This window comes from Barbatula barbatula, assembly GCF_947034865.1.
Source record: "Barbatula barbatula genome assembly, chromosome: 15".
Taxonomy (NCBI): Eukaryota; Metazoa; Chordata; class Actinopteri; order Cypriniformes; family Nemacheilidae; genus Barbatula; species Barbatula barbatula.
Genome location: NC_136778.1, coordinates 7,938,369 through 7,965,132, shown reverse-complemented (window position 1 = coordinate 7,965,132; position 26,764 = coordinate 7,938,369). Strand labels below are relative to the sequence as shown.

Below are 26,764 nucleotides of genomic sequence, written 5' to 3'. Positions count from 1 at the left end.
TGCATGACACAGTGCTTTTTGAGCCTCCTGATTCTGGCCTGCCCGCTGGATTGCTGGCATCACCGGCATTGGTGCGTGTCAGTAGAGGCACAGTTTTGGTGCCAGTGGTGAATGTTGGTACTACTGATATTGTGTTGTACCCACGGACACAGCTGGGAACTTTAACTAGCGTACACGTTGTTAGTTTACCCTCAGGGGTTACAGAGGTTAAAACTGTAGCAGCTACTGTTAGTGCACAGGTATCACAAGTGGCACCTTCGGTTGCAGAGCAGGTGAAGGCTATAGATTTGTCTCAGCTATCGCTGGAAGAACAAGAGCAGGCTAGGGTACTATTGGGTCAGTATCAAACAGTGTTTTCTGCATACGAGGGAGATCTGGGATGTACCAGTTTAATTTCGCATGAAATACCATTGTTGGACGACATCCCGGTTAGACAGCGACATCGTCGAATTCCTCCGTCGGAATATGAGGTAGTGAAGGCCCATATTAATACTCTGTTAGAGGCTAAAGTTATACGTGAAAGTTGTAGCCCTTTTGCATCCCCCATAGTTCTTGTTAAGAAGAAGGATGGTAGTCTGCGTATGTGTGTAGACTATCGTCGATTGAATGCAAAAACTAGGAAGGATGCCTTTCCGCTTCCCCGTATAGAGGAGTCATTGGATTCACTGACGGGGGCCCGTTGGTTTTCAACGTTGGATTTAACCAGCGGGTACAATCAGGTCCCAGTCAGTGAACCGGATCGATCAAAAACGGCTTTTTGCACACCATTTGGGCTGTTTGAATGGAACCGCATGCCATTTGGTTTATGTAATGCACCTAGCACATTCCAGCGGCTAATGCAGCGTCTGTTTGGTGATCAGCAGGGCCAATCATTATTGTTGTATCTCGATGATATAGTAATCTTTTCATCCTCAGTGGCACAACATTTGCAACGTCTCGAACTGGTTCTGAATCGATTGCACCGTGAGGGGCTTAAGGCAAAGTTAGGAAAGTGCGACTTCTTTCAGACCAAGGTGTCTTACTTGGGGCATGTGATCTCAGCAGAGGGGGTCTCCACTGACCCGAGAAAGATAGAGGCAGTTGCTCAATGGCCCCAGCCTAACAGCGTATCTGCATTGCGCTCATTTCTCGGTTTTGCAAGTTATTATCGCCGTTTTGTAGAGGGGTTTGCAAAGTTGGCAGCCCCTCTGCATCGGTTGGTTGCACAACTAGGAGCTGTAAAGTTTAGGCAGCGAACAGACTTGAGCGTTGCTAACGGTTGGACTGCAGAATGTCAGGGAAGCTTTGAGGCCCTGAAAGGTAAGCTTACTACTGCGCCTGTGCTTGCATATGCAGACTTTAGCCTTCCTTTTATTCTTGAGGTAGATGCCAGTTTTGGCGGACTAGGAGCAGTCCTCTCACAGAATCAGGCTGGGCGAGTGAGACCTGTTGCTTATGCGAGTCGTGGCCTTAGGCCTACGGAACGCAATATGACGAACTACAGTTCCATGAAATTGGAGTTTTTAGCGTTAAAATGGGCAATGGCAGAGAAGTTCAGAGAATACCTGTTAGGCCAAAAGTGTGTGGTATATACTGATAATAATCCCCTCAGCCACTTGACCTCAGCTAAATTGGGCGCTACGGAACAGCGTTGGGCATCTCAGTTGTCTAGCTTTGATTTTGAAATCAAGTATCGACCCGGGAGGGGTAATAGAAATGCAGATTCATTATCTCGACAAGGTTCCTTTAGGCCAGAGGAAGAAAATGGCCTGTTCCCAGGCACTGCAGTACCAGCGGCTGTACAGCAGGCTGTGGAAGCAGTACCGGTTCCCTTGGCCGTTCAGGCAATTACCACTGTTTTGCCTGGTTGTTCTGTTGTAGATTTGGGATGCCTACAGGAAGCTGACCCAGTTATTGGGGAGATTTTGGGGTTCTGGAAAAAGCAAGACTTTCCCGACCCTCAGATAAGGCGTAAGCTCTCGAAGTCAGCATTAATTCTTTTACGGCAGTGGGATCGTTTAGTGGAACAACAGGGGGTTATATATCGCCGCATCCAGCGCCCCGACGGGGGTGATGAGGTGTTACAGGTTGTTTTACCCTTTGTGTTGCGGTCTGATATTATGAAGGGACTGCACCAAGAACATGGGCATCAGGGCATTGAACGCACCACCGAGTTGGTACGTCAGCGATGCTACTGGCCAGGAATGACGGCAGAGGTGGCTCGATGGTGCCAGGAGTGTGAGCGGTGCCAGAGGGCCAAGAACACGGAACCAGCGGCCAGTAGTTTCATGGGGCACCTATTGGCATCTCGTCCAAATGAAATTTTGGCGGTAGACTTTACGCTGCTAGAAGCTTCCCGGTCAGGGTTAGAGAATGTCCTAGTAATGACAGATGTCTTCACCAAGTTCACCCTTGCTGTTCCCACTCGAGATCAGCGGGCAGAAACGGTAGCACAAGTGCTTGTGAACGAATGGTTTTATAAGTTTGGTGTCCCTGGAAGGGTCCACTCTGATCAGGGCCGTAATTTTGAGTCCTTGCTAATCCAACAACTTTGCCTGCTTTATGGGGTAGAGAAGTCCCGCACCACGCCATACCATCCAGCTGGAAATGGTCAGTGTGAGCGTTTTGATAGAACCTTACATAATCTGCTTCGTACCTTGCCAGTTTCTAAGAAAAGGGATTGGGTCTCGTGTCTCCCTCAGGTGCTATTTTCGTACAACACCACTCCGCATCAGGCTACAGGAGAATCACCCCATTTTCTGATGTTTGGTCAGGAGCCACGGCTCCCTGTAGACTTCTTGTTAGGTAAAGTCTCGAACCCAACCCAAGGGGAAGTGCATGATTGGATTGTGGAACATCAGTTAAGGCTGCAGGTAGCATTCGATGGTGCACAAGAGCGATTGAGAACAGTGGCTGAACGGCGGAAGGGATATTTTGATTCCAGAGTCCGTGATGTACCACTTGAGGTCAACCAGGTAGTTTTACTGCGGGAATGTGGTCTGAGGGGTCGCCAGAAGATTCAGGACGCTTGGAGTTCGGTACTCTATAAAGTAATTGGGACCCCAAATCTAGGCGGCTCAGTATACACTATTGCACCAGTAGATGATGCGTCTAAAGTAAAGCGGGTCCATCGCTCCCTTTTAAAGCCAAAGGTTTTGGGCAATCAAGTTGTTGGCCCCTGTACAGGACTGGTAACGGGTACAGAGTCTGTGGTAGGGAGCGAAGGGGGGCCTTCGAGAGACTCTGAAATAGGAGTAGAAGATAGTATGGAAGAGGTAGACTTGTGTTTCGTTCAGTTAGAGCCAGGACATGAGACAAGCGTTTCTGCCCCCATAATTGAGCTGGCCCCACGTACAGTGGAGAGTGTTAGTCATTCTTCTAACCGGGAGGTAAACCTGAGACAACACCTAGAGTCTTTGAGTAGTTGGCCACAAGAAAATGAGTCATTACTTCGGCGGTCCAGACGGCCTACTGCCGGCCAACATTCAAATGTGCATCGGTTGCCAAGACCAGTTGGGGAGGCTGTAGAGGAGGTTCAACTAGTTCCTGAGGTGAGGTCTAATACCATAAGGGCTAGCTTTAGGCCTTGGACTTAATATTTGAGGTCTTATCGTCGGGACGACGATTTATAAAGTGGGGTGAAATGTAGCAGGGTGACGCAGGGCCCTGGTGGCTCATTGGCCGAGGTCATGGGGATTGGTGAGCCAATCAGAGCACTGGTCACCGTGTTTAAAAGACTGGTGTTGTAGTATCGGGAAAGCGTCATTTACGGGGACCGCCCCTTTCTGCAGGGCAACAGTGTTGTGAATGAGTGGTGAGTGTTTGGCCGCATTGTCGTTATATCTACCTTTAATATGAGTAACTGAGGTGATCGTATGTGTTGACACAGGATGGGTTTAACGGATTGATGTTCGGGCTGCTGTGCATTGCAGGGCTTCTAAACAGGTGGGTTTTGTGGTGATGCGGAAAAGCAGTTATTATTAAAGGAGCGACTGACTGTTTGCGTTGTTTTAGTGGTACTCGTATGTGATTAGGACCTCCCGGGACGAGTGACGTTATTTAGGATGACTCTGTGACTTGTTCACGGTATGTATTAGGAATTATTTTAATTAAGTAGCTTACCGTTTCTCGTATTTAATTCTGTGTCATGTCTGGCAGGTCCAAGGGTTTCAGCACTTGGAGTTCTGTTGCGGGAGACGTGAAAACGCGTTGATATGATTATACTGCTGCTTTGCCCAGGCTTTATTTCAACGATTTAAATATGTTTATTTAAAAAGACGCTTGCTACGCATTTTATGCCTGTTTCGTTCCCTCGCTCGGGAAGTCTGCAGCCGAGAGCAAGTTTGCTGTTCTCAGCAGCGTGGCATATTGCTTATTGTCATTTTCCCTTTTTTTTGTTTGATTATTGTTTTGTGTATTTATTTTCTGGTTGTCTACATTTGTATTCTTTGGTTTATGTCTGCATGCCCTAGTTCCACTCCTTCCGCGGGTTTGCCAACGAAAGCGCGGATTACCCGAAGTTTGGTGATTTAAAAGGAGTGCGGAAATCTCATTGTTACAAATACACTTTTGTCTAAACTATCTTATGGTTACTGGTTTGTGTCTTTTATTTTCTTTGATTTCTTTCTGTAAGTTGAGTTGTATTTTGTTATTATCTGTATCGGTGTGGAGAGACGCTGGCTGGTGGTGAATGTTCCCTAATCACGTTGTGTGAAATATTGCCGTGGTCTACGAGAGGTGTGTATTGAGTGGGGTGTGAAGAACTAGCGGCCCTTGCTGGCATTCTCTCTCCAGCCCGGTCTTATGTAATGTTTGTTTCATTGTTCATTGTTTCGATCTTATTCAGGTTTGCTTTTTAGACCTGGAGTAATTTATTTGTGTCTATTGTAATAAATGATTATATTTTTCTATTTAAATTTTCTCTATTCATTACTTGCTCACTCCACTACGATCACGAACCTGTGTGCTTATTTTTGTTTTCCCGGCATGTACCGGGTGGCGTAGTCGAGCAATTCTAGTCATAAGTCTCATAACACCCTTGCTAAGAGCTCTCCTTGCCACACTATGTACAATGGTTGTTTTTCATCAATAAAAAAATGCAAATGGAGGGCAGGAAGACATGTTGAGTTTGTGATGGAGAATTTACGTTTTCTCGCATACCAAAAGTAATTCGCGGAAAATGTTTTGACGAAAAACGCGGGGGAAAGGTTTATACACCTGGTTAAATACTTACACATGCTAGGGCTGTCACGATTATGAAATTTGGCTGACGATTAATCATTGTGATTGTGGTGATTCATTGTCTGTTTCAGGGCTCTCACATTTAATTCTCGTGTCTTTGAAACGACCATATTGTTCTGTTTTATTTTCTCTTAAAATGGGGTCATCATCAATTGTACTACAGGTGTTTTACGGTATATGCTTTAAAAAAAATATATATTTATATGCAAGTATTTTCAGTGATTGTTGGTACATTTTACCAGTCTGATCACGCTTGAGTTAAAATATATATACATGCAGCGCCCCCTTGTGTCTTCTATAAATATGTGCAATTAGTGCGATTATCTGAAACCATCGCGATGAGATTTTTATTTCATAATCGTGACAGACAGCCCCTATGCAACATTGGCGGTTTCCGTAGTAGTACATTGTAATGTTTTTAATTATTTTTTTCCTTGTTTGAGTTTTTAACTCTGTAACTGAACACCAATATGCAACATTGTTGCGGGGTTCAGAGCAAACCTATTGTTCCCGCCCGTTGATCTGTTCACCAAGCCTGCCCTAGTGCTTTAGAGAGATAGTTCACCTTCACCCTTGAATAAAAAATCATTTATTTATCCTCATGTAATTTCATACCTGTATAAATAACTTTAGAAACATATTTGGAAGAAGGTTAGTAATTTTCCTTTCTGAAACATTGACTACTATAGTAAAAAAAACATACAATATTTGTTTCTACTATGGCAGTGGATGTTGTCCCTGAACTGAAATTCCTTACATTCTCACAAATATATTTCTTTGTGTTCAACAGAACAACAGATCTGACACAATCTGAGGGAGAGTAAATTATGAACTTTTTACCTTTGTGTAGGGCCCCCAAATAAAGACTTAACTTAGAATTTTAATTAAAACAAAGACAAGTTATACAATGCTGGATCATCAATTGTTTAGGTTGGTGGTCTTATTCTGATCTTTGATCGCACAAAATGTAAGAAAATATTCGATGTTTCTTAAAATGCCACAATAACGGAACACAAAAAACTTTTATTTATATATATATATTTATATATATATTTCTCCTGTTATAGTGTCTGAACCATTACAGTATTCAGTTCGATCTGAATTTCACGTATATCAAAACTAGGTGTCTGCAAAAAAGGCTTTTGGGGGAACGTATGTGAAGCTGAGAGCTTCAGTGTCCTGAGGGATGAGAACGCCTCATTGTCCTTAAGAGTCTCACCAACAGCATTGATGGTGCACCCCAGTAACTGCTTTATCACTTCACAGATCTTCACAATATGCCCTATAGCTTCAGTGAGCAGCAGCTGCACAGAGCTTTCCTAACCTTTGCAAGCATCATCGGTGTCTATGATATTTATTTTGGAAGGGATTGCTAAATAATAATTTAAGTGAAATAAAACTACATCAAGTGTTTGGGCAAACATGTCGCTCTCTCTGTTCAGTTGATGATGGAGGCCAGACGCAGCAGAGGAGTTTGGATTTGTCAGCTTCTTCCCCCTTGAAGATGTGAGATGGTCATGAATGGGCATACGGTTGCTGGCAGGGAGCTGCGGGTCACTATGGCTGTCTGAAATCGCAAACTGTGACAGTATGTACAGATTTGGATTAAGTACTTACCTATCGACCGTCAACACAATATGTTCTCAATAGTATGAGTGGGTGCAGTTTGAATTTGGGCCGTACTGCATCCGGCGTGTTTTTGTTGTCACGTGACCTATATGCTCTTTGAACTATGATGTACTATACTGTAAAATGTACTATACTGTAAAATACATTTAGTGGTAAACACGCTTGAAAACAGCCATCCGCCTTATAGTTTTCATAGAATTCCAAAATTCATATATTAGTACTAGTGTACAAGAGTAAAGTGTGTGAAGGTGAATCAAGGCATGTTTTTTTTCCATTTAGGCATTGGATTTATTCAAAGTGACTCCAAGTTGAGCACTGTAAAGTGTTTAAATAGTAAATAAATGCATTAAAGTCATTTGTTAGATGATAAAATACAATTTCTTTATTTATCTTATTAATAAAAGCAGCTCTAAATTCCAGATCAATTTCATAAAGATAAAAATCTAAGCCTAGTAAATAATCAAACAAATATAAGCCTATGCCATTTTCTCTACATATGTACAATTTTTACAATATTCAGGACTTCATTGTGGTCCCAAGTTGTTCTCTGTGTTTTAAGTGCGGCCATAGATCCATTTGTCTGGAAACACACAAACGAGTGATGACACACACATTCATTTAACACATTGAAGTTTTCATAACTTTTTCTGCTAAATCCCACAACATAGATTCATTCATTTATCGGTATATTTTAACACAAAGGTCAGCTCCTTTCCAACACTTACAAGATCTGCGTGTTGTCTGCACATTCATGATGCTCCAGCTGGTGGGGCAGCTCAGGGTTCTGGCCTCCAAACATCCGCTTAAAGTCATCCAGAACCAGCGCCCCCACATGGATGGTGACTGATGTGAAGTTACAGTAAAGAGAAAGATGTGTATGCAGTTTTTTATTCAAATCAAACATTGAATGATCCAAAGTTTCATTAAGAGATTTCTACCTGTTGAGCTTCTGTTTTGACCGGAGCTGTTGCACCATCAGGCAGATTTTTTGGAATCTGAGATACTGCAGGAAACAAGAGAAAAGACAGTGAGTAAATAAAAGCTCTCTAAGAGGGGTTGTTTGTCTTAGATATAATACATCTACATCTAAAGTAATAATTCAAGAGAAACATTACAACAATCTTATTAATTAAACATGACTATTCACAGTGATTGATGACTTTAGGATCATCACTGGGTGCAGGCAGGGCGAGCAGTCGCCTGGGACGCAACACATCCAACTCTGCTTGATTTGCCTGCACACACCAACATACTTCACTTTATTATTCTAATACTATTTCTAACTTTTATTCTGTCATCTTAACATTTAGGATGTGAAAGTGAGATGAGATGTATCAGCACTTACCCAATAGTCCAGAAGGACCTGAGAAACCAGCAGTCGCGGAGGCTGAGAAAGAACAGTATCCAGCAGGACGAAGGGCATCAGTGGGCCGAGACTCTCACCTGTAGACAGGTAAAGATGTACATCAGAGTGAATAATAATGTGAATATGAAGGGCTGATGAAGCATCATTTACAGAATGAGAAAGATTTAAAGAGGCTACTGACTCTGAGCGAGGACGCCCGCTGCCGTCTGTCGACTGATGGGCTTGAGCGCCAGCTGGTTTGCAGGGTGAACGTCAGGGCGTTCTTGAACCTGTCAGATGCATAAAATGAAGTTCAGGTAATTACATTGTTTCTCTGTTAAAGCATTTTAAAGATCTGAAATCATCTGTCATAGTAGCTCATCTCACCTGAGGAACAGCAGATGTAAACTGTCCAGCAGGAAGTGATTCGCTGCTGCTGTCCTGCTGCTCAGGCTGGGTCATCTGCTCATTGTGACGAGACAGAGTGACCCGCAACGCCCTGCCGGCTACCAAACGCCCGTTCATGACCGACGCAGCAGTAGATGCATCTTCGAGAGTGGAGAAGCTGACAAACCCAAACCCTCTGCTGCGTCCGGCCTCCATCATCAACTGAGCAGAGAGAAGCACTCATTGAAGTCTTCTTTCACTTCAATTGTTATTTAACAATTACAATAAAAAACATGTATAATACCTTGGCAACGATTATGCTTCCAAAGGGTGAGAACGCTCTGTACAGCTGCTGCTCACTGAAGCTATAGGGCAGATTCGACACGTACAGACTCACCCCCTTTTTATCAGACAAGATGGTTACTCAAGCCATTTCAACAATCAATAAAGATTTGTTAAGTGTGTTAAGGGGTTAGTGATGGATACCGGGTAGTGCCGCTTCTTGTCCTGAGCCATAACCTTCCGCTCAACGTGACGCTCCTCAAAGGTTTTAAAGTGGCAAATGGACCTTTAAAACACGAACCAAATGAGCTCAACTCTATACGATTAGACAAGACAAATTACAAGAAGTACAACTGAGATCCACTTACACTAGCTGGTCGTCCAACAACATGCCATCAAGCGCTTTGATGGCCTTCTCCGCCGCATCAAAGGTGGGAAAGTGGACGAATCCATAACCTTTGGAACCATTTGCATCACAAACCACCTGGATGAAAATATATTACACATGTGAACATGAACGAAGACATCAATGCAAAATTTATCTTGTGTATGAAAACAGTCAAACCGCAGCTATTACCTTGCAGGACAGGATCTTCCCAAAAAGTGAGAAGGTGTCGTGAAGGCGGGCACCATCGATGCTGCTGGCCAAACCCTTGACAAAGATGTTCCCGACCCCAGTCGTCCTCAGAGTGGAATCACGCTGGGAGAACATGATTTGCATGGGTCTGCCCAGAAGGTCCTGACACATCAGAGCGTCCATGGCACTCTCAGCTGAAAGACATCATTTTTAACAGACGAGACAAGTTTATTTATATGGCTCACTTCATGTAGCTTAATTTAGTGGAAAAAAAACACAACACTGTAAATTATGAATTTAAATGTTTGTTACCAAGATGTTAAGGTGAAGAATGGAGAGTTAACTTACCATCGGCGAGGTTAACAAAGTTAACATAACCATACCGCAGGGAGCGCCGAGTCAACCTGTCTCTGCAGACCCGCACGGACTGGATTGAACCGAACGGGCTGAACGTCTGTTGGAGGATGAACTCGGACACTTCTGGATGAAGATCGCCCACAAATAACGAGGCGATCTGATCCCTAGGTCCACAGTTTCCTCCGATGAACGAAGTCATCTGACCTGTAAAAATATTCAACTGACACAATGAGAATACGTTAAATACGAGAAATGTTAATACAAGACAATAATACGACAGTAAGTATTTCAGATAAAATGTATTGTATTAAAGATATTGAATTATGAATCAAATTTAAGAAAGTTGAAAGCAAATCTGAAGATCGCTCCTTGTCCTCCGGTGGCTCGTAAACAATGTTTGATTTTTGTAGAATGCTCGCGGCGGTTGCCCAGTGACAGATGTTTGAAGCGATACGTAGATGACAACATACGTCATACGTCGTTTTGTAAATGCACAAAATCAACAGCATCTGTTTTATCAATAATGTTCATTGAAATCGTTAAAATGTTAGAAATTGCTTTAGTAATAAATCATTCACAAATTAATAAATAGCTGGATAGTGTTTTTGCTTTATTTTGAAACATTTCAAAATTAAGATTATTTTAACGTCAACGCGAATGTTTTTCTAGTATGGCCAAGTTGATCATGGTGATACTAAAATAAAACGATATACAGTTAAATAAAGCAAACTAAAATGAAGAAATTAAAACGAAAGAAACAACTAACGTAAAATATAAAAAACGAGTAGCGGAACCAATAGGCTACGTAATGACGTAGATCCAGAGAACGCCTCCTTCCAAGCTGCGCATGGGCCAGAAGAAACTAACGATGAGTTTACTATACATTTTATTAGGATATTTATAAAATTGTACAAATCATGATTTATTAATTTTATTATTTTAACTATTTCTCACATTTTAATAATTTTCATAAAATCATATTTATAGAATTACGTCTATTTCTACACTAAATTATAATACAGAGCGATTAAAATATATAGTATTTAACTTGTATTATCAAAGTTTTTATTTGTAATATTTATTTGTGTTTTATTTCTTATTAACCTTATTTTTACATGTTCCCTGATGACATAATTCATAGGTGTTTACACATGACGTCATGTCACTGTGTTTCTAGAGCGCGAAATGCAAATAGAGAATTTTTGCTGAATTTATTTTGAATTTGGTCGAAGTAAACATTAAAATATGTCATTATGAACAATTAATATAATGCTCTCAAGTGTTTGGAATATATTAGTATTGTACTTTAAATGTACTTACACATTTTATATTCACGAACAAAAATGTATAAATTATTCCCCAGTTTTTAAGATGAATTCGATTTTTCTACATCCTCTTTTAAAAATAAAAAAAGCATTGACATGTTTGAAACATTATAACATCTTTGAGTCTATTGTCCCCATAATTGTAACATTTTATTAAATTGGTTTATGCTATGTACAATGGTTGTTTTTCATCAATAAAAAATGCAAATGGGGGCAGGAAAACATGTTGAGTTTGTGATGGAGAATTTACGTTCTGCGACAAGATGCTTTACTCGCATACCAAAAGTAATTCACGGAAAATGTTTTGACGAAAAACGCGGGAAAACCTCCATGCAACTCTGTTCAGTTGATGATGGAGGCCAGACGCAGCAGAGTAGTTTGGATTTGTCAGCTTCTTCCCCCTTGAAGATGTGAGATGGTCATGAATGGGCATACGGTTTTATGGGGAGCTGCGGGTCACTATGGCTGTCTGAAATCGCAAACTGTGACAGTATGTACAGATTTGGATCAAGTACCTACCTATTGACCGTAAAAACATTATGTTCTGAATAGTATGAGTGGGTGCAGTTTGAATACATTTGGGACGTACTCCATCCGTTTAGCAACACTGAGATCTCAGAATGCAAAAAACGATTGTAAATAAAGTAAAGTAAAACTTGGCGCCCCCTACTGATTGGTATTGTTTATGACGCTGTACGTATTTGCCATTACACATGGATCTTTATTACAATTTTTATTAAGCAGGAAAACAGTACGGCATATATATGTAAACAGTTCGTCCCCTGAGGTATAAATCAACAGTGTGAAAGTATTTTAGGGCTGCCTATTAGAAGCACAAATTACAAACTGATTTAGTTATTTGGCACATTCACTAAGGCAGTTCTGCTAAACAGCATAGACAGGGTCAAATCTAATGTATAAATACCGGGTCCAATTTACATTCTGTGAAAACCACATTCACTTCATTGAACATACTGGTGGATTAAAACAGAGAGAACTTAAACACAACAAATTCTAATCAGATTCTCATTATATTGCATATGCATTACATAGACCTGCAGTTTTATCCCAATAAAAGCTCTACAGTGTGATAGCAGCCATAGACAAATAACACGAGGAATGTCTTAAAAGCTAATTTTGTGAAACATAAATTATTAAAACTGAAGCGAATATGTTAGTGTTAAGATTATGCACAATAGATTTACTTTATATGCGAGAGTGAAGATTCAAGGTAAATTTGGCATAGCCAGACTTGGTTATTTAGACTTATGATTTTGATTATAGTTTTCCCTTTTATTGACAGTGTATTAGTATATGATTGCTTTAGTTTTCTTTGCTGTTTGACTGTTATTGTTTCATGTCAACAGAAGACTGTATTCACTCTCTTTCTACACACATGGCTATCCCCATTCCACCACCTATACACAATGACGCAACCCCTTTCTTCCCCCCGGTCCTCTGAAGTGAATGGAGCAGAGTCACCAATACTCTACAACCAGACATTCCAAGAGGATGTCCAAGAGAAATAGCCCCTCCACATACATTAACCTGTAGAGAAGGAGAGAGAGACATATGTGATGGGTTAAATTGGGTATTTGGAAATGTGTATTTGCTACACCTGATCACTACTGCAAACATAAAAGTTGATCGATTAAGATAGCAAATAATCCAAATTAAATCTACATTTAGCTCCCAAGGTAATTCACTGACTAGAATAACAGAAGAAAAGTAAATAAAGAGTGACCGGTCTTGACATTTACTGACAGTTTACTGTGGGACTGAAATAATTGGGTAACTTCAATTTATGTCAATATAGAGTTGTATAAAGATGTATGGAGTAAAGTATGTATAAAGTTGAGGAATCAGCAAACAGACCTTTTCACGATTTAGGCCGAGCTCCTGTACAACTGCAATGGACTGAGCAGCAAAAGCTTCATTTATCTCATACAGATCGACCTCATCCAGCTTCCATCCTGCTTTCTCAACCTGGTTAGATGTATGAGTGGAGACAAGAAAGCTAGTTTGTGACAAAGTAGCCTAATTAAATTGGTAAGAATTTTTTTAATTAGTATTTTTGTAAATCTGTTATATTCAATTAATTCTCTAATCATCTAAACAATCTTCTTTAGCAAGAATGATCAATAAACAATAATTATCTTATATTCTCTGGCTGCATGAAAGTGTATCATCTGTCAAGATCTCTGAGACTCTGACCTAACAGACACTCACAGCTTTCCTGATAGCAGGAATGGGCCCTGTGCCCATGACTGAAGGGTCAAGGCCAGCCTGAGCCCAGGATTTGATCCGTGCCATTGGTTTTAGCCCTCGCCTCTTGGCCTCTGATTGGCTCATGAGAACAGCAGCTGCGGCTCCATCATTTATCCCTATTAAACAAAGCCAATGAAATGATGGGAACAAACAGTACTTCTATAAACCGAGAAAACATAACTGCTATTAACACTGTCTCAGTTACTATTAAAAAGGAAAAAGCTTGAAGCAATGTAACAGTGTAAGGTGTATATATGTACCTGATGCATTGCCAGGTGTTACCGTACCAGAACCGTCCTTTATAAAATAGGGCTTTAGTTTAGACATAGAATCAATATTACTACCATGCCGAGGAAACTCATCGACTTTCACTTCAACTGGACCTGAAAAAATAACAGATTTTACTTTGGACATCATATGATGAAACAGATCACTGGTGTTTCTATCAATTGAGGCATTTATACAGATAGAAAAAATCCTAGAAAAAAGAAAAACATGAGCACAAAATGACTTCTTGCCTTTCCTAGAGGGAACCATGACAGGCACTATCTCACGGTCAAAATATCCAGCCTTCTGTGCAGCTTCAGTTCTGTTCTGTGAAGTCACAGCAAACTGATCCTGCGCTTCACGGGTCACACCCCACTGCTTGGCCACATTTTCAGCTAAAACAAAAGACCAAACTAAACTTAAACAATTACAATGCTTTTAGAGCGTAGAATAATATATAGAAGATTACCTGTGATGCCCATGTGGTAGTTGTGAAAAGCATCTGTGAGTCCATCAGTCAAAATAGAATCCTGCAAAGCAGCATCTCCCATCTTCACCCCTGACCTCATATTCAGGATGTGAGGAGCCTGTAGGGCAAAATGCTTCCTGGTTATTCCTCAGTTGGGATGCTTGTATTTCATGTATATTTTACCCAAAAAAGTGCATTCATTAACAATTTTGTTTTAGGGAATACACCGCCCGTATAAGTACAGTGTATTAGATGATTGTGGCATCCAAGAACCACGTCACCTTAAGAACAGATAAAATGCATAAATAAGGTAATAATTTTAGTCTTTAGGCGGTGTCGTGAAAAACTTAATAATTAAGGAGTCATTCACTGTGAGTAATTGTACACCTGCAAACAACAATCTTTGTTCACAATGAAACACATGCAAAGCAAATGCTACAATTGCAATTAGTCATCTTCATGTATCAGGCAATACAACTTCTAAATGGTTAGAAATCCATTCAAGACTTTGAAGGAATGCTGCATTAGCATCATGCACTGCTTTAAGAAGTCTTACAAGGACTTACCCGACTCATGCTCTCCATGCCTCCTGCTACTACTATACTGGATTCTCCTGTCATGATGGACTGAGCCCCAAGACAGACAGATTTTAGGCCAGACCCACACACCATCTGACAGCTCCACGCTGGCACAGAGTATGGAATACCAGCTGCAACACTTGTCTGCCGGGCAGGGTTCTGCCCATGACCTCAAAAGAGTTAAACCAGGAGAAGTTAACACACTGCAATGCCATGACATAAGTTGTAGATTGACATTAGTGAATTATAAAAGAGTAAGATGTGTGTATTCCCATATCTGTACCTGCAGTGAGAACATGTCCCAAGATGACCTCTGAGACCTCCTCTGGTTTTAAATTAGCCCTCTTCAACACGTCTTTAATGACTACTGTCCCCAGTTCATGGAGGGGTACACTACTGAGGGCTCCATTGAATGACCCTTTGAATAAAAATGGAAACATAGCTACTTATGCCTCTGTTTTACGATATAGTATTTTCATATACCATATTTGTATTTAAAAAATAAACATTATGATGAAATTATTTTATGATAAGTTTAAAAACAAATGATTAATAATTTAAATAATTTAGAGGGAAATAGTCAAAAACGAGCATTTAGACAGTCATGTGGTAAATAAACTGTAAGAATATTACAAAATCAAGCATATGTTTTTTAATACTGTATTTATGTTTAAAATACATAACATAATAACTCATAAAATCTAAACAATTTGTCAATAACTATGTGAGACGAAAGAAAAATGTGCTTGTTGCAAAAATAAATAATACAATTTCGCCTGCTCATGGCGCTACAATAAATGAACCAATCAGAGGAAGAGAACGCTGGATCAGAACAGACCTACCGCCCCGCGACGTCACACTGACGCTATAAACTGTTGTCGTGTAACAAGCTCGTGTATTCTTTTTTACTAACAGCGTCCCGTTTAGACGACATAATAAAACTACAGTATTGAATGCAGACGTAACCAATTTGTGTTGCATCAATCACGCAAGTAATTAAGTTACTTTATAAGGAGAGTAATTTAATAACGTTGTCTAATTTATCAAGTAGTTGTAGGACAAGACAATGTACCGCAACCGGAATAAGGTGATCAGCATCGTGTAAAAACAAAGATCTGACACATGAAATTAACTTTACCCACTGGAGTTCTTGCGGCAGAAACGATAACAATCGCGTCGGTGTTCATCTTTGCTGCTGTATAACAGGTTCCTAGTTATGTTCGAAGGGGTTGGCTTTATATATGACTCTTCCCTCATACAGGCTCATTCATTTAATGCACGGAAGCATCATGACAGAGATCTTTCGATGTCATGTTTAGTTTTACTTTAGTGTAGCGCCGTCTAATGGCGTGGAGGGTTAACAAACAGACAAAATTGTGTGCCACTTCTCATCAAACACAACATATTTTACAAGTCGGTATATATACTGAATACACTTATTTGGTACTGAAAATTCAGGCATTAAAATATTATTCCACAACTCAATACTGATATAATGTCCATTATAATCATTGACAGGCATTCATTAAAAGGAGAGTATCAAAAGAAAGCTTGAGTCATATTAAAACTCTTTATTGATATTTGGTCAGTACATGAAAAGGATTGAATTTAACTGAATTTAACAAGATACATCTCAAAAACTACACACAAGTCAAACAAATGTTTTCTCGTCATGTAGAGGAACACAAAAGGTCAACATCAGGAAACTAAGGACTCTCTGAACTTGCAGTTTCAAGACTTAATTGAGCATTATGGTACATCACACATCGCCAAAGGATTTCTGGTTCCAGCGAATGAGCAACTGAACAGTTCAGAACCAGGTTTATATTATTTCACCAGATGAAAATGGTTTAAAAATCATTCTTAAAAAATCAGATATACAAACTAAATGTTGCTCATTTTACAAACGTAATCATCGTTGAGCATGTTGCAAATGCACTGAATGGGTTATGATGGGTGGTCAGGTAGAAAAAAAATATCACATTTCTCAAACAAGAACTAACTGGCCTGAAGTGTGAAACTTCCTTGTTTGTCACAAGTAACTTAAAAAAATGAAACACTGAACTTATAAGAATGTTACAAAACAGACCCTGTGGATGCACTGGAGGTTTTGGTGGCTGCACTTGAGTCCAGGCCATTCTGAGTGCTGTGCCGCATACCCGCTGTCCTGCCGCCTTTGGAGACAACAGTGGCCTCATGGGAGTCAGCATTGGAGTCTGTATCATTAGAGTGCTGGGTCACTGACGTCTCACTGCCTGTAGGTGAGTCCACGCTCTCATAGCCGGCGCTTAGCTGAGTCACATACCCGTCTCCGCCCCTCTGGCTTACCGCATCTTCTGAGTGGTTGGAGAGTTTTGACATACCACCATGGGTGGGGCTGGACACAGAGGGTGATGGTGGGTAATCTTCATCTGCACTGCTTGCTTCCCTGTACAGACTGGTCCCGGACACGCCTCTCTGAGACGAGTTCCCATTGGAGGGTCCGTTGGACACTCTTCCGCAGTCTTTTCCCACAGCTGAGGTGTTTGCAGCTTCGCTTAGAACTGAAGGATCGGAGGCAGCTGAAGGTGAAGTTCTGCTTGGACCAGCTCCACTAGAAGTTCCTTGGACCTGGGACATCTGGTGTTTGGTCTCTTTCAGCTGCTGCTGAAGAACCAGGATGGTGCTCTGCATGCCTTCCACCTCCTCATCCAGCTGAATAATAAAGTCATTCAGTTCTGGACCATGCAATCACAATGTAAAAAAAGAGAAGAGAGTGAGTTTTTTTAAACATCAACAAGAACATGGCAGAGTAGATGGTGTTGAGTGAGGTGAGTGATGCACCAGAAAGACTCTCTCACCATCTTGGCTGCTCTTGAGTTCTTCGCTGTATTTCTTCTGCAAGGCGAGCTCAGCCTCCAGCTGGGCTATGCGCCCCTGAGACAGTTGCCTGCCCAACTCCTGATTCTCCTGGATCAGCATGCGACATTTCGCCATCAGCTTCTTACCAGTCTGGCTGCAAGGGAAACAAGTCTAACATCACATCGTGAACATGGCCACAGGGTCAACACATGTGGCCACATCATTAACAAATTGGTGGTAAGATTAGCCAACAAGAAAAAATAATGTCAAGAATAACTCTCCAATGGCGACATTGGAATGTTTTTGTTGAGAAATGACAATTCAAGAAACTCGAGTGACAGTTCCAACAATTCTAGGAAGAAATGGGTGAACAGTTTTCAGACTACAAGTTAAAAGTAGATGCATTACATCTTGAACAAATTTTACAAAAATCACCAGAGAACCAAAATAACCAAATATTTCAATATAAAAAGCAGAGATGTAATGAAAACCACAGTTTCCAAACTCCAATACCTACCTTTTTTATATTTCTTAACCAAAACCAAAGAATAAATCACGGGTTAGACAAAAATAGCATCAATTAGCAACAATTTCAGTAGAAAAATGATTTTGTCTTTTGAGTATTTTCACAGTGGCTAATGCAATTGTCTGTAAACTCAGTAATATAAAACTCAGAACGGGGCTATTTGTAATTCATTTCAAGAAAACTTTCAATCTGTATTACAACCTATAGTTAAATCTGTACTTTTGTGCATATAATAATGCAAGCAGAGAGTACATGCAACACTGTAAACTATACTGATATTCAGCACAATCTTGAATTTAATGGTCACCCAGCCAAATATAAGAAAACTATGAAAATGAAGATACTAAAATCACTTGGAAAAGATTCTGAGAAAGAACCCAATTTAATATTGAAAATCCGAGGTCAAACGTGATCTATTTTCTAAAATAACCTGCTGCCATTTCAAACCTTTCTGGATTTACGGAGTCATTTCTGAGCAGACCATTTTAATCACACCAGATGTCGATAGCTTTTATAACAAATAAAATGGCCTAAGCAAAGTACAACTGTCCTCAGGTTTAAAATATAACAATTGGTTAACATTTAATACCTCTTTTGAGCTGCAAAGGAACTAAATGTGAATCGAGAAAAACGAACAGAAAAAATCCATACTGGGTGACTGAAAATTAAAAGTTGATAAGTTACCGGAGATGAAGTACAAAATCATCATACATAGACATTTGAACAGCTTGAATAGTTTCCTCTGACACATACTGCACATTGGCATTCACATTGAAAAGAACATTCAGATTTGCATCTGCAGCAGCGGAACAGCCAATTAGAAAGAGTTGTCACTTTTACCACACTGCTGTAAATGCAAGGTGCATTTCCAGAGCAAAAACAAAGTATATTACGAACACAAAAAATAAAGTTAAGACACTGTACCGTAAGTCGCACCTGTGAGATGAACATTTAGCAAAGTCTTTGCAGATCAGAAAGTCTCATTCCTCTCCCAAAGTCTTACATCAAACCAAAGGTCCCCCAAAGTCTTATGATTGTGATTAACTCCTCCCCATTTCATTGCATCACTCTACATTCTCGCCTCCCTGCGTTACATTCTAGATTCTTAACCAGTCTCAAGTTTAATTGGGGGCATATTCATCATCAGCAACATGTTTAGTATGGCCGTGTCATGTTTTAAATGTTCAATAAGTGAGCATTAAACTACAGTTCAATCAGCTCCAGAGCCAACGCTGCGCTCAAGTCTCTCTCAGGAAACTTTCTAACATGGGCTGTCAGAAGGGGTGTTTCCACGGTGACCGCCTCTTCAGGAACAGTCCCGATTCCTTCAGGCTTCTGTACCATGAGGGGTGTGAGGGAGAGAGAGCTGAAACAAAAGTGTCACCTGACCAAAACTGTTGCGCTTTGGTCTGACTTTACATTACAGTATGTACGACAATACAAAAGAAAAATGTCTTTCAAGTTTTGGCTTTAAAGTCTGCGTCTCGTTGCGAGAAAAACATTTCAGTCTTCCCCCACCGTTATCTGCACTCCTGCAGAGGAGAAGGTGGGGGGTGAATCAGGAAAGTCTTGACTTTTTGTTTGGAGGGGGAGTTATTTTAGTTTACCTATCAGGTGTAAATTTCCAGGCACTCAGTTCATTTTGGGCTTGCTCCAGTTTGTCTTTAGTCTGTTCCAGTTCAGCCTTCATTTTGTTGAAAAATAAGTTGATGGCAGGGTCTACCATGGACGATCTCAGTTGAGCCGCACTCGGTTGCTGGACTTGCTTCAGGTACTGGATTTGGGTCTGCCGGATAAGAAAAACAATTAGAATCCAAGCGTTTGAACCGTCAGTCAATAAAGGCATATTATGTATGAGTGTCTGTATAAAATGTCTAAATTCGCTTAACAGTCTAACAGTTTAGCTTCCATCTGATATGTGTCCATAGATAACTGACCAAAATGCAATACTTAAAACATAATTTTACACTTACTGTGCACTCTTGCATTTCCTGCTCCTTTGTTGCAAGCCTCATAACCAGAATGTTCTCTCTGCGTGCAGACTCCTGCTGTTGCTGCTTCAGCTTCTCCTCTGACTCCTTTAGGCCCGTCACATCATTGGCTGCAGACATTTGAACATGAAACCGATGCATTATTTAAAAACATCTAGTTTTCTTAGCCCAACATCTGAACATTCAACATTCATGCATATTAATTATTCAGAACATTGGGGATATGCAAACTTACAGTTTAAATCAGCATATTTCGCCTCGAGCATCTGGACGTAAACCTCATGCTGCTTCCACCTAAATCCAGAAAAAAATATATATGCATAAAGTCAGCTTCACGACTCATGTTTTTAAAGATTTTCACATAACAGGGGTCTTTTACACACCGAGAACACAGTTCCTCTCGAGTCAAGGTCTTCATGTCGGATTCATTGAGGCGAACCTGTAAACACATACAAAATGGAAATAAAGATTTATGAGGCTCGTCATTGATGTGAGAGATATTCTAGTCAAACTTTAAGGCTGTGAAAACGAGCTCACCTTCTTCAGGAGAGGTTCTTCATTGGTCATTCTGATCTCTGCATGATGAAAAGAAATGAAAGATTAGAAGACTCAGAAAAAGCATTTCATGTAATAATACAGCCAATTTGTAGTGCGCTGCACGGATTTCTCACGCCTACATATCGCAAATATAGGCCATCGGACCATTAGTTATGTAATTCTGCATACATTTCACAGCAATTATTTGTCTCCTTCAATAGTCGTCTTCTTAGTTGTTCATTTTGAAGTCTTAATCATCAACATTGTGACGAAAAGAAAGACTACATCCGTGGGGAAATTAAACTGCTCCTCTAACCGGGATATACACTAGCCTATTGCTCCTGCATTACATGCATCTAGGATTAACTGTTATACATCAAAATCCTTAATTTTAATGCAAAGGCAACATACACGTGGCGCGCAAAACAGTAATAATTTAGCTTATTACAGTGCGATCAAATGCACCGAGCTGATAATAACAAAAAACAAGCCCGCCTGCTTTGAGTTGACATGCTAAACGCTGTGCGCTACAAACAAACGCGCGAATATAAAACACTCAAAACGTAGGGTGCTCATCCATGCCGGGGAAATATACGAAGCTTACATAGAATATATTTCAGATTCTCCTCAAGATTAACTCAACGTATTATATCAGGAACAACTGGCGGAATGAAAAATGTGCCGGCGTGTTGTTGGAGCTGTTATCGCTGTCACAAAATGGCGGAGAAGGAAGAGACTCTCCCTCTCCGAGAAGCAGCACTTTTTTCAGAAGTAACCAAATAGCCCCCCATATTACTTACCAATCCCGTTTCTCTCTGAACAGAACGACGAGGGATTCTCTCAATTTATTCTTGCGCGGTTACGTTGCCTTGTATTTTTCTCGGCAGATGGAGAAAAGCTGCGTTTTTTATTTAGACGTGTGGGAGTCCGTCCACCATACCCAGCGTGTGCGATGTTCCGCCGCACAGCATCAGTTAAAGGGGAGGAGCACATCACCACCAACATGTACCCATGTGTGCTTTCATTTTACCTTCATGTCATATGAATGTCATTTTAGTTGTATGAGACACCGTGCATCGCATGTATTAATCGTGCGTGTGTATTTTTAGAGCTTCGTTAGTCATCGTGTAGTTCTTAACCAATCAGCTGCTTTGCTCTTGCAGCGAAACTGTTATGTGAGATACTAAATGCACAATCTTTATTAAAAAAGAACTACCATTGTGTTACCAAAACAAAAGGATTCAAGGTAAAGAATTCTCACTGTCAAGGCCTACTAGCGCCTGGCTGAATTATACCAGTTGACATAATCACCTGGCTGTGCACGGATTCTGTGTCCTACTCAGTATGTCCATTAATGTTGTTCCTTTGCAATAACTGAACTAAGATATTTAAATAGTGATGTTTGTATATATGTATATATAAAACAAACTTAATATCTTAGTTCATAACCAATACAAAAATATTATTTTGTCGCTCCGGACCCCTATTTTGAAATAATGGTACGCTCTAGTCCAAGTTGACATTTCAAGGGCAGGCAATGGAGCATGCGTAGATTTGTCGTTTGAGTAAGTTACATGTGTGGCGGTATACGACGAGTTACAGCATGCTGTGCAGAGTCGGATATGTTCGCAGGTAAAGTTACCTGAAGTTCAAAATTCGCACATAATGTACAGCTAGCTAAATATTCAGGTTGGGTTGTTTAAAAAGCAATGGCGATATGGATGCGTCTTTGGTAGAGGAGCGAAGCTTTTAGTTTGGCATTATCGACGCATTTGTATTGCATATTGCGATTTCACCGCAGTTCGTTTTCACAGTGATATTTCAAGTTCGTTGAATACTGTGAATTCATGTCGTTGAGCTAACAATACAAACATGCCGTGTCCTTATTATACAATGTGTAGAGTCAACTTTTCCTATTTCATCGTAACCTTTGGTGTTTGAAACAAACGCTTTAAACAAACTTACAAGGGCTGTTAGACAAAGTTAGTTCTGGTCACCTAGCTGCTAATTTATCACGTAACAACAATCCTGTTTGAACTCACCACTACTGTAATCCAGAATTTCTTATTACAACGGCTGTATCCTGCCAAATGTTGCGTATACATTACCACGTCTTTTAGAAATGAATGCAAAGGCTGTGTTTGTCTGTTTGTTACACACCCACTTTACAAAGATACTTATAGAAAGTTTTGATGTCCATTCTAGGTGCGCTGCCACCTTGAACCCCATCTTAGGTGCTGTGGCCTCCAGACAGAAGCACACACTCCCTGACCTCCCATATGACTATGGTGCACTTGAGCCTCACATCTGCGCTGAGATCATGCAGCTGCACCACAGCAAACATCACGCAACGTACGTCAACAACCTCAACATCACTGAGGAGAAATATCAGGAGGCACTCGCCAAGGGTGTGTACAGAAGACTTTGCTTTAACCAGAATTTGAAAAACATTTCTGGGAAGCTCCTACAGTGCATATAAGATATTTTCTAAAGAAGTATTTCTCGATGTGTTTCAGGTGAAGTTACAACCCAAGTGTCACTTCAGCCTGCATTGAAATTTAACGGTGGTGGTCATATTAATCACGCCATATTCTGGACAAATCTTTCACCGAGCGGTGGTGGAGAACCACAGGGTAAGGTCGTGCCATAATGTACATATAAGTAAATCTGAGATGTCAAAAATTACAACAATTTTGTTAATATATTCTATATATGTATATATGCGCACACACACACAAAATAGTTTTGTTTTTTAACTTTTTGCAGGTGACCTGCTGGAGGCTATTAAGCGTGACTTGGGCTCATTTCAGAAGATGAAGGAGAAGATGTCTGCTGCCACAGTGGCTGTTCAGGGCTCAGGCTGGGGTTGGCTGGGCTTTGATAAAGACAGCGGAAGGCTGAGGATCGCTGCTTGTGCTAACCAAGATCCTTTGCAGGGCACTACAGGTAAATGTTGCCTCATGAGTAAACAAATAGATATGTTATGGTACCAGGTTTTCGCTTTAACAAGTGATTTTTCATACACACAAGACCCACAATTTAATTATGTAGCAGTTGTTTTGTTTTGCTGAAAGCATTGTTCTTTACTCTATTTCCCTTTTAATTTTAGGTCTCATCCCACTGCTTGGGATAGATGTCTGGGAACATGCATACTATCTCCAGTACAAGAACGTTAGACCGGACTACGTTAAGGCCATCTGGAATGTTGTTAACTGGGAGAATGTCAGTGAGCGTTTCCAAGCTGCCAAGAAATAATTTACACCACACCTGCAAAAAAAACAGTGTCCATTTAACCAGTCAAAGCGCACAAATCTGACTATAATTCTACTACTAAACTAATCTAAATTCTGTAAAATTACAGAATTATTATGGCTATACATGCACCTTTACCGCACAGGAACTATTAGCTTGAGTTGTCATTAATGAACGAAAATATGTATGTTTTCCGTACATTTAAATTAAAAGGTTGAAATTGACATCTTGTTTGTGGTTACTTTGTTTTTTTAATTTTTTTTATTTAAACCTGTAATTTAAAAGACAACCTATGTATTTTCGCCGCTAGAGGTCGCAAATACAAAACAGTCGTAGTTTTATGACGTTTTGAGAGAATGCTGAATACAATTTCTAATTTCTCTGGAATTAAACATTGTCAAAACATTTGGAATAATGTAAGTAAAAAAGTGAGCAAATACATCGTGACCGTGCAAAATTCTTACATATAGATTAAACAATTTATTTTTGGCAGATGATGTCTACCAGTTCTTAACGAAAGATGCGATTTTTATAGTATCACGTGGAGCCGAGTTATAACTTGTTTCAGATGTACGCGCACTAGTATGCCAGATTAGCCTAGAGGGCTTCTAGCATTTCCTTGTGACAACAGCAGAGTGCGCCAAATAACAGCTTATTTATATTGTGTTCGCCAGAAACTTGATGAGTTATGCATTAATGAAACGACCTCCCGTTATTATATTCCACCAAGTAAAATAGCACGTGACTAATGTTTCTGTCTGCTATTTTCTCTTGTGATAAGTGTCTCTGACACATTGAGTCACGTGATTATATATCAACCTTTTAGCAACATTTTGCTCTGATAAATTATTATTAGTTATTTTAATTTGAGAAAAATGCTTTGGTGAATTACCTTATCTGTGTTGTCAAAATGTACTGATAAGAAACTACAAATTTATCTGGCTTTAGTGAACAGCTGACACAGTTTTCCCATGTCCATGAATAACAATAGTCTGTGTGCTTTGTGTTCAAATTCCAATCACAGACACAATTATTTAAATACAACCAGAGAAAAGTGTACAATACAGGAATTCACAAGGTATCCAAAGCACATGCACAAGCAATTTGAAGAGGTTGCGGGCTGAAACAGGGCTTTTTTCTTTTATGGGTTTGTATCCTCTAATCAAATTGTTCTGGTAGGTCACTGTGATGCTTTTCTTTTAATCTCATAATACAGGAGAATTATTCTATAACTAATTTCCTGAAAAATGAAGAGTTATCTCCACTAAAGGTTTAATTATATTTTTCTTCTGATATTGCATTAGCAGTAGATGACTTTCTATGGATCACAGGCCGGTGAAGCTTTTTGATCCTTAAGAATACTTTAGAGTCCAGATGTGTGTTGCCATTTGAAACGTATGAAAGACAGCACAAAACATGACCCAAGAGGATAGTAAAACAAATTGCTCCGCCTGTTTCTCTTACCCACATTCCATTACATGTCAATCAAATTTACTTGTAATGAAATGTGAAATTTGCTATTAGGAACTTAAGATGATTAGGTTTTGAGTCATGAAATGCAAGGTGAAATGAGTCCAGATGTCTCTAGGCATTTAATCTGTTAAAGGCCTGTGGTTTGTCAAAGCCTGATGTTCAGCATCAGTTCAGCATCAGGCACTCCCAGACACAAGTTCGCTTTGGCCGATGCCAAAGCTGCATCTTCCATGAGTTTGAAAACAGACACGGTGCAGCAGAAATGTCAACCGATTTGTTCTCAATTCTGCCTGTTCATTGGAAAAAGGCTTTTATGATCACTCTTTTTCCAACTCGGACTGATGGCACGTTTTGGTATGGCCTACTTTTCCTTTTTAAATTCAGAATGCCAGAGTTTGCTTCCTTCCAGCATGGCTCGTAAAGTAGACAGACTTGCAGTCGGGATAGTGTTTTTCCAGCTTCTGGAAGAAAAGAAGGAAAATACCAACATCTATTCATCTAGCTCAGCCCTCCCTCTTCTCACCAGCCTATCTGTCTGCTACTTATTTTTTGACACCACTCTGTCTTTTTCTAGAATAATTCCTCAGGAAATGTGACCCCTTTTCTTTTTTGCTCTATTTTGGTTCTAATAGAGAATTGTTTTCCATAATAGTTAGATAGATTTATTGTCTTGTTCAAAAACTAAACTGACTTTTGTCATTTGGCAGTAAGACCACCTGCCTGTTCTTCTAATTTCACTTTTTAGTTTTCAAAACCTATGAACGCATAATTTGAAATTCACTTTCTCTTTATTTCCAGGGTAAACATTTGTTCATGTTCCAAAAGTTGCAATTATCACTTGATTTAAAACATTATTAACAACTATAATGGATTCATTTAGAATATGCTAAATAAGTTTCCACTGGAACATTTTCTGAAAACACACTTTCGTATTCTTTTGTGGATATTCAGTATAAATGGAAAATGTCTGGGCACACTTTATAGTCTGTATTCACAACGTGCAGTAACTGAGACAGTAAATTCATCTTTTTGCCTTCAACATTAAGTTGAAATATTGTGCAGAAAGTAAATGTTTTAACACATGATCTGGTGACAGAAGGCACCCACAAGCCCTCGCAGTGTGGTGTGTTTCTCTTCTGTTTTATTAGTTTTTTTGTTGCAAAACGAACAAGGCGTATTTGCCCAACCACATGTACCATTACTTCGCCTATAAGAGAGGGGTTTAGTTAAGAATGAAGCAATGTTTTGTTTGCCTTACAAAAAGTGTATGATTATTATTTATGAAAGATCAGATTTGGTAGTAGAAAGTGGTTCGTATTAAATACGCTGTGTATTTCCAATTCTGTATATTATAGGTCCAGTGTGTCATTTTTTGGAGGATCTTTTGACAGAAATGCAATATACATAACTGTAGAGGTGTATAAAGACCTTACAAAATGC

General features: G+C 39.9%; 3 protein-coding genes across 7 annotated transcripts; 1 reads left to right on the top strand and 2 right to left on the bottom strand.

Annotated features, from left to right (window-relative positions):
• Window positions 1–11,254: 11,254 nt before the first annotated feature.
• Window positions 11,255–16,037, bottom strand: acat2 (acetyl-CoA acetyltransferase 2). 3 transcript variants are annotated; one of them, XM_079474157.1, is made up of 9 exons: window positions 15,843–16,037; window positions 14,988–15,122; window positions 14,693–14,874; window positions 14,127–14,244; window positions 13,909–14,052; window positions 13,651–13,773; window positions 13,352–13,506; window positions 12,998–13,108; window positions 11,255–12,670 (listed from the first exon to the last, which is right to left on the bottom strand). In XM_079474157.1, exons 1-9 carry the CDS (start codon window positions 15,889–15,891, stop codon window positions 12,500–12,502), a joined length of 1,188 nt encoding a protein of 395 aa, XP_079330283.1. In that variant the 5' UTR covers window positions 15,892–16,037; the 3' UTR covers window positions 11,255–12,499. The 3 variants fall into 3 exon arrangements, with proteins under 3 accessions (XP_079330283.1, XP_079330281.1, XP_079330282.1); XM_079474155.1 differs by having other exon boundaries at window positions 11,826–12,670; window positions 15,847–15,982; XM_079474156.1 differs by having other exon boundaries at window positions 11,826–12,670; window positions 13,909–14,070; window positions 15,843–15,933.
• Window positions 16,034–21,563, bottom strand: wtap (WT1 associated protein). Of its 2 annotated transcripts, none has more exons than XM_079474158.1 (8): window positions 21,400–21,563; window positions 20,600–20,637; window positions 20,446–20,501; window positions 20,298–20,356; window positions 20,045–20,172; window positions 19,679–19,857; window positions 17,545–17,699; window positions 16,034–17,421 (listed from the first exon to the last, which is right to left on the bottom strand). In XM_079474158.1, the coding sequence occupies exons 2-8, from the start codon at window positions 20,627–20,629 to the stop codon at window positions 16,781–16,783; spliced, it is 1,248 nt and encodes a 415-aa protein (XP_079330284.1). In that variant the 5' UTR covers window positions 20,630–20,637; window positions 21,400–21,563; the 3' UTR covers window positions 16,034–16,780. The 2 variants fall into 2 exon arrangements, with proteins under 2 accessions (XP_079330284.1, XP_079330285.1); XM_079474159.1 differs by lacking the exon at window positions 21,400–21,563 and adding an exon at window positions 21,204–21,338 and having other exon boundaries at window positions 16,258–17,421.
• Window positions 21,135–26,764, top strand: sod2 (superoxide dismutase 2, mitochondrial). Of its 2 annotated transcripts, none has more exons than XM_079474161.1 (5): window positions 21,135–21,604; window positions 22,805–23,007; window positions 23,116–23,232; window positions 23,366–23,545; window positions 23,709–24,076. In XM_079474161.1, exons 1-5 carry the CDS (start codon window positions 21,552–21,554, stop codon window positions 23,852–23,854), a joined length of 699 nt encoding a protein of 232 aa, XP_079330287.1. In that variant the 5' UTR covers window positions 21,135–21,551; the 3' UTR covers window positions 23,855–24,076. The 2 variants fall into 2 exon arrangements, with proteins under 2 accessions (XP_079330287.1, XP_079330288.1); XM_079474162.1 differs by lacking the exon at window positions 21,135–21,604 and adding an exon at window positions 21,932–22,231 and having other exon boundaries at window positions 23,709–26,764.

Bases quoted from the DNA above. Each gene is read 5' to 3' on its own strand.
- sod2 (XM_079474161.1), top strand. From the start codon at position 21,552: ATGTTCCGCCGCACAGCATCAGTTAAAGGGGAGGAGCACATCACCACC. The intron at 23,008-23,115 runs GTGTGTACAGAA...GATGTGTTTCAG, and splicing joins TCAGGAGGCACTCGCCAAGG to GTGAAGTTACAACCCAAGTG. The intron at 23,233-23,365 runs GTAAGGTCGTGC...AACTTTTTGCAG, and splicing joins CGGTGGTGGAGAACCACAGG to GTGACCTGCTGGAGGCTATT.
- wtap (XM_079474158.1), bottom strand. From the start codon at position 20,629: ATGACCAATGAAGAACCTCTCCTGAAGAAG. The intron at 17,700-19,678 runs GTAAACTAAAAT...TTTCCCTTGCAG, and splicing joins TGGAAATTTACACCTGATAG to CCAGACTGGTAAGAAGCTGA. The intron at 17,422-17,544 runs GTGAGAGAGTCT...TGCATGGTCCAG, and splicing joins ACTCAAGAGCAGCCAAGATG to AACTGAATGACTTTATTATT.
- acat2 (XM_079474155.1), bottom strand. From the start codon at position 15,961: ATGAGGGAAGAGTCATATATAAAGCCAACCCCTTCGAACATAACTAGG. The intron at 14,245-14,692 runs GTAAGTCCTTGT...TTTGCCCTACAG, and splicing joins GCATGGAGAGCATGAGTCGG to GCTCCTCACATCCTGAATAT. The intron at 13,507-13,650 runs GTACATATATAC...TTTGTTTAATAG, and splicing joins AACACCTGGCAATGCATCAG to GGATAAATGATGGAGCCGCA.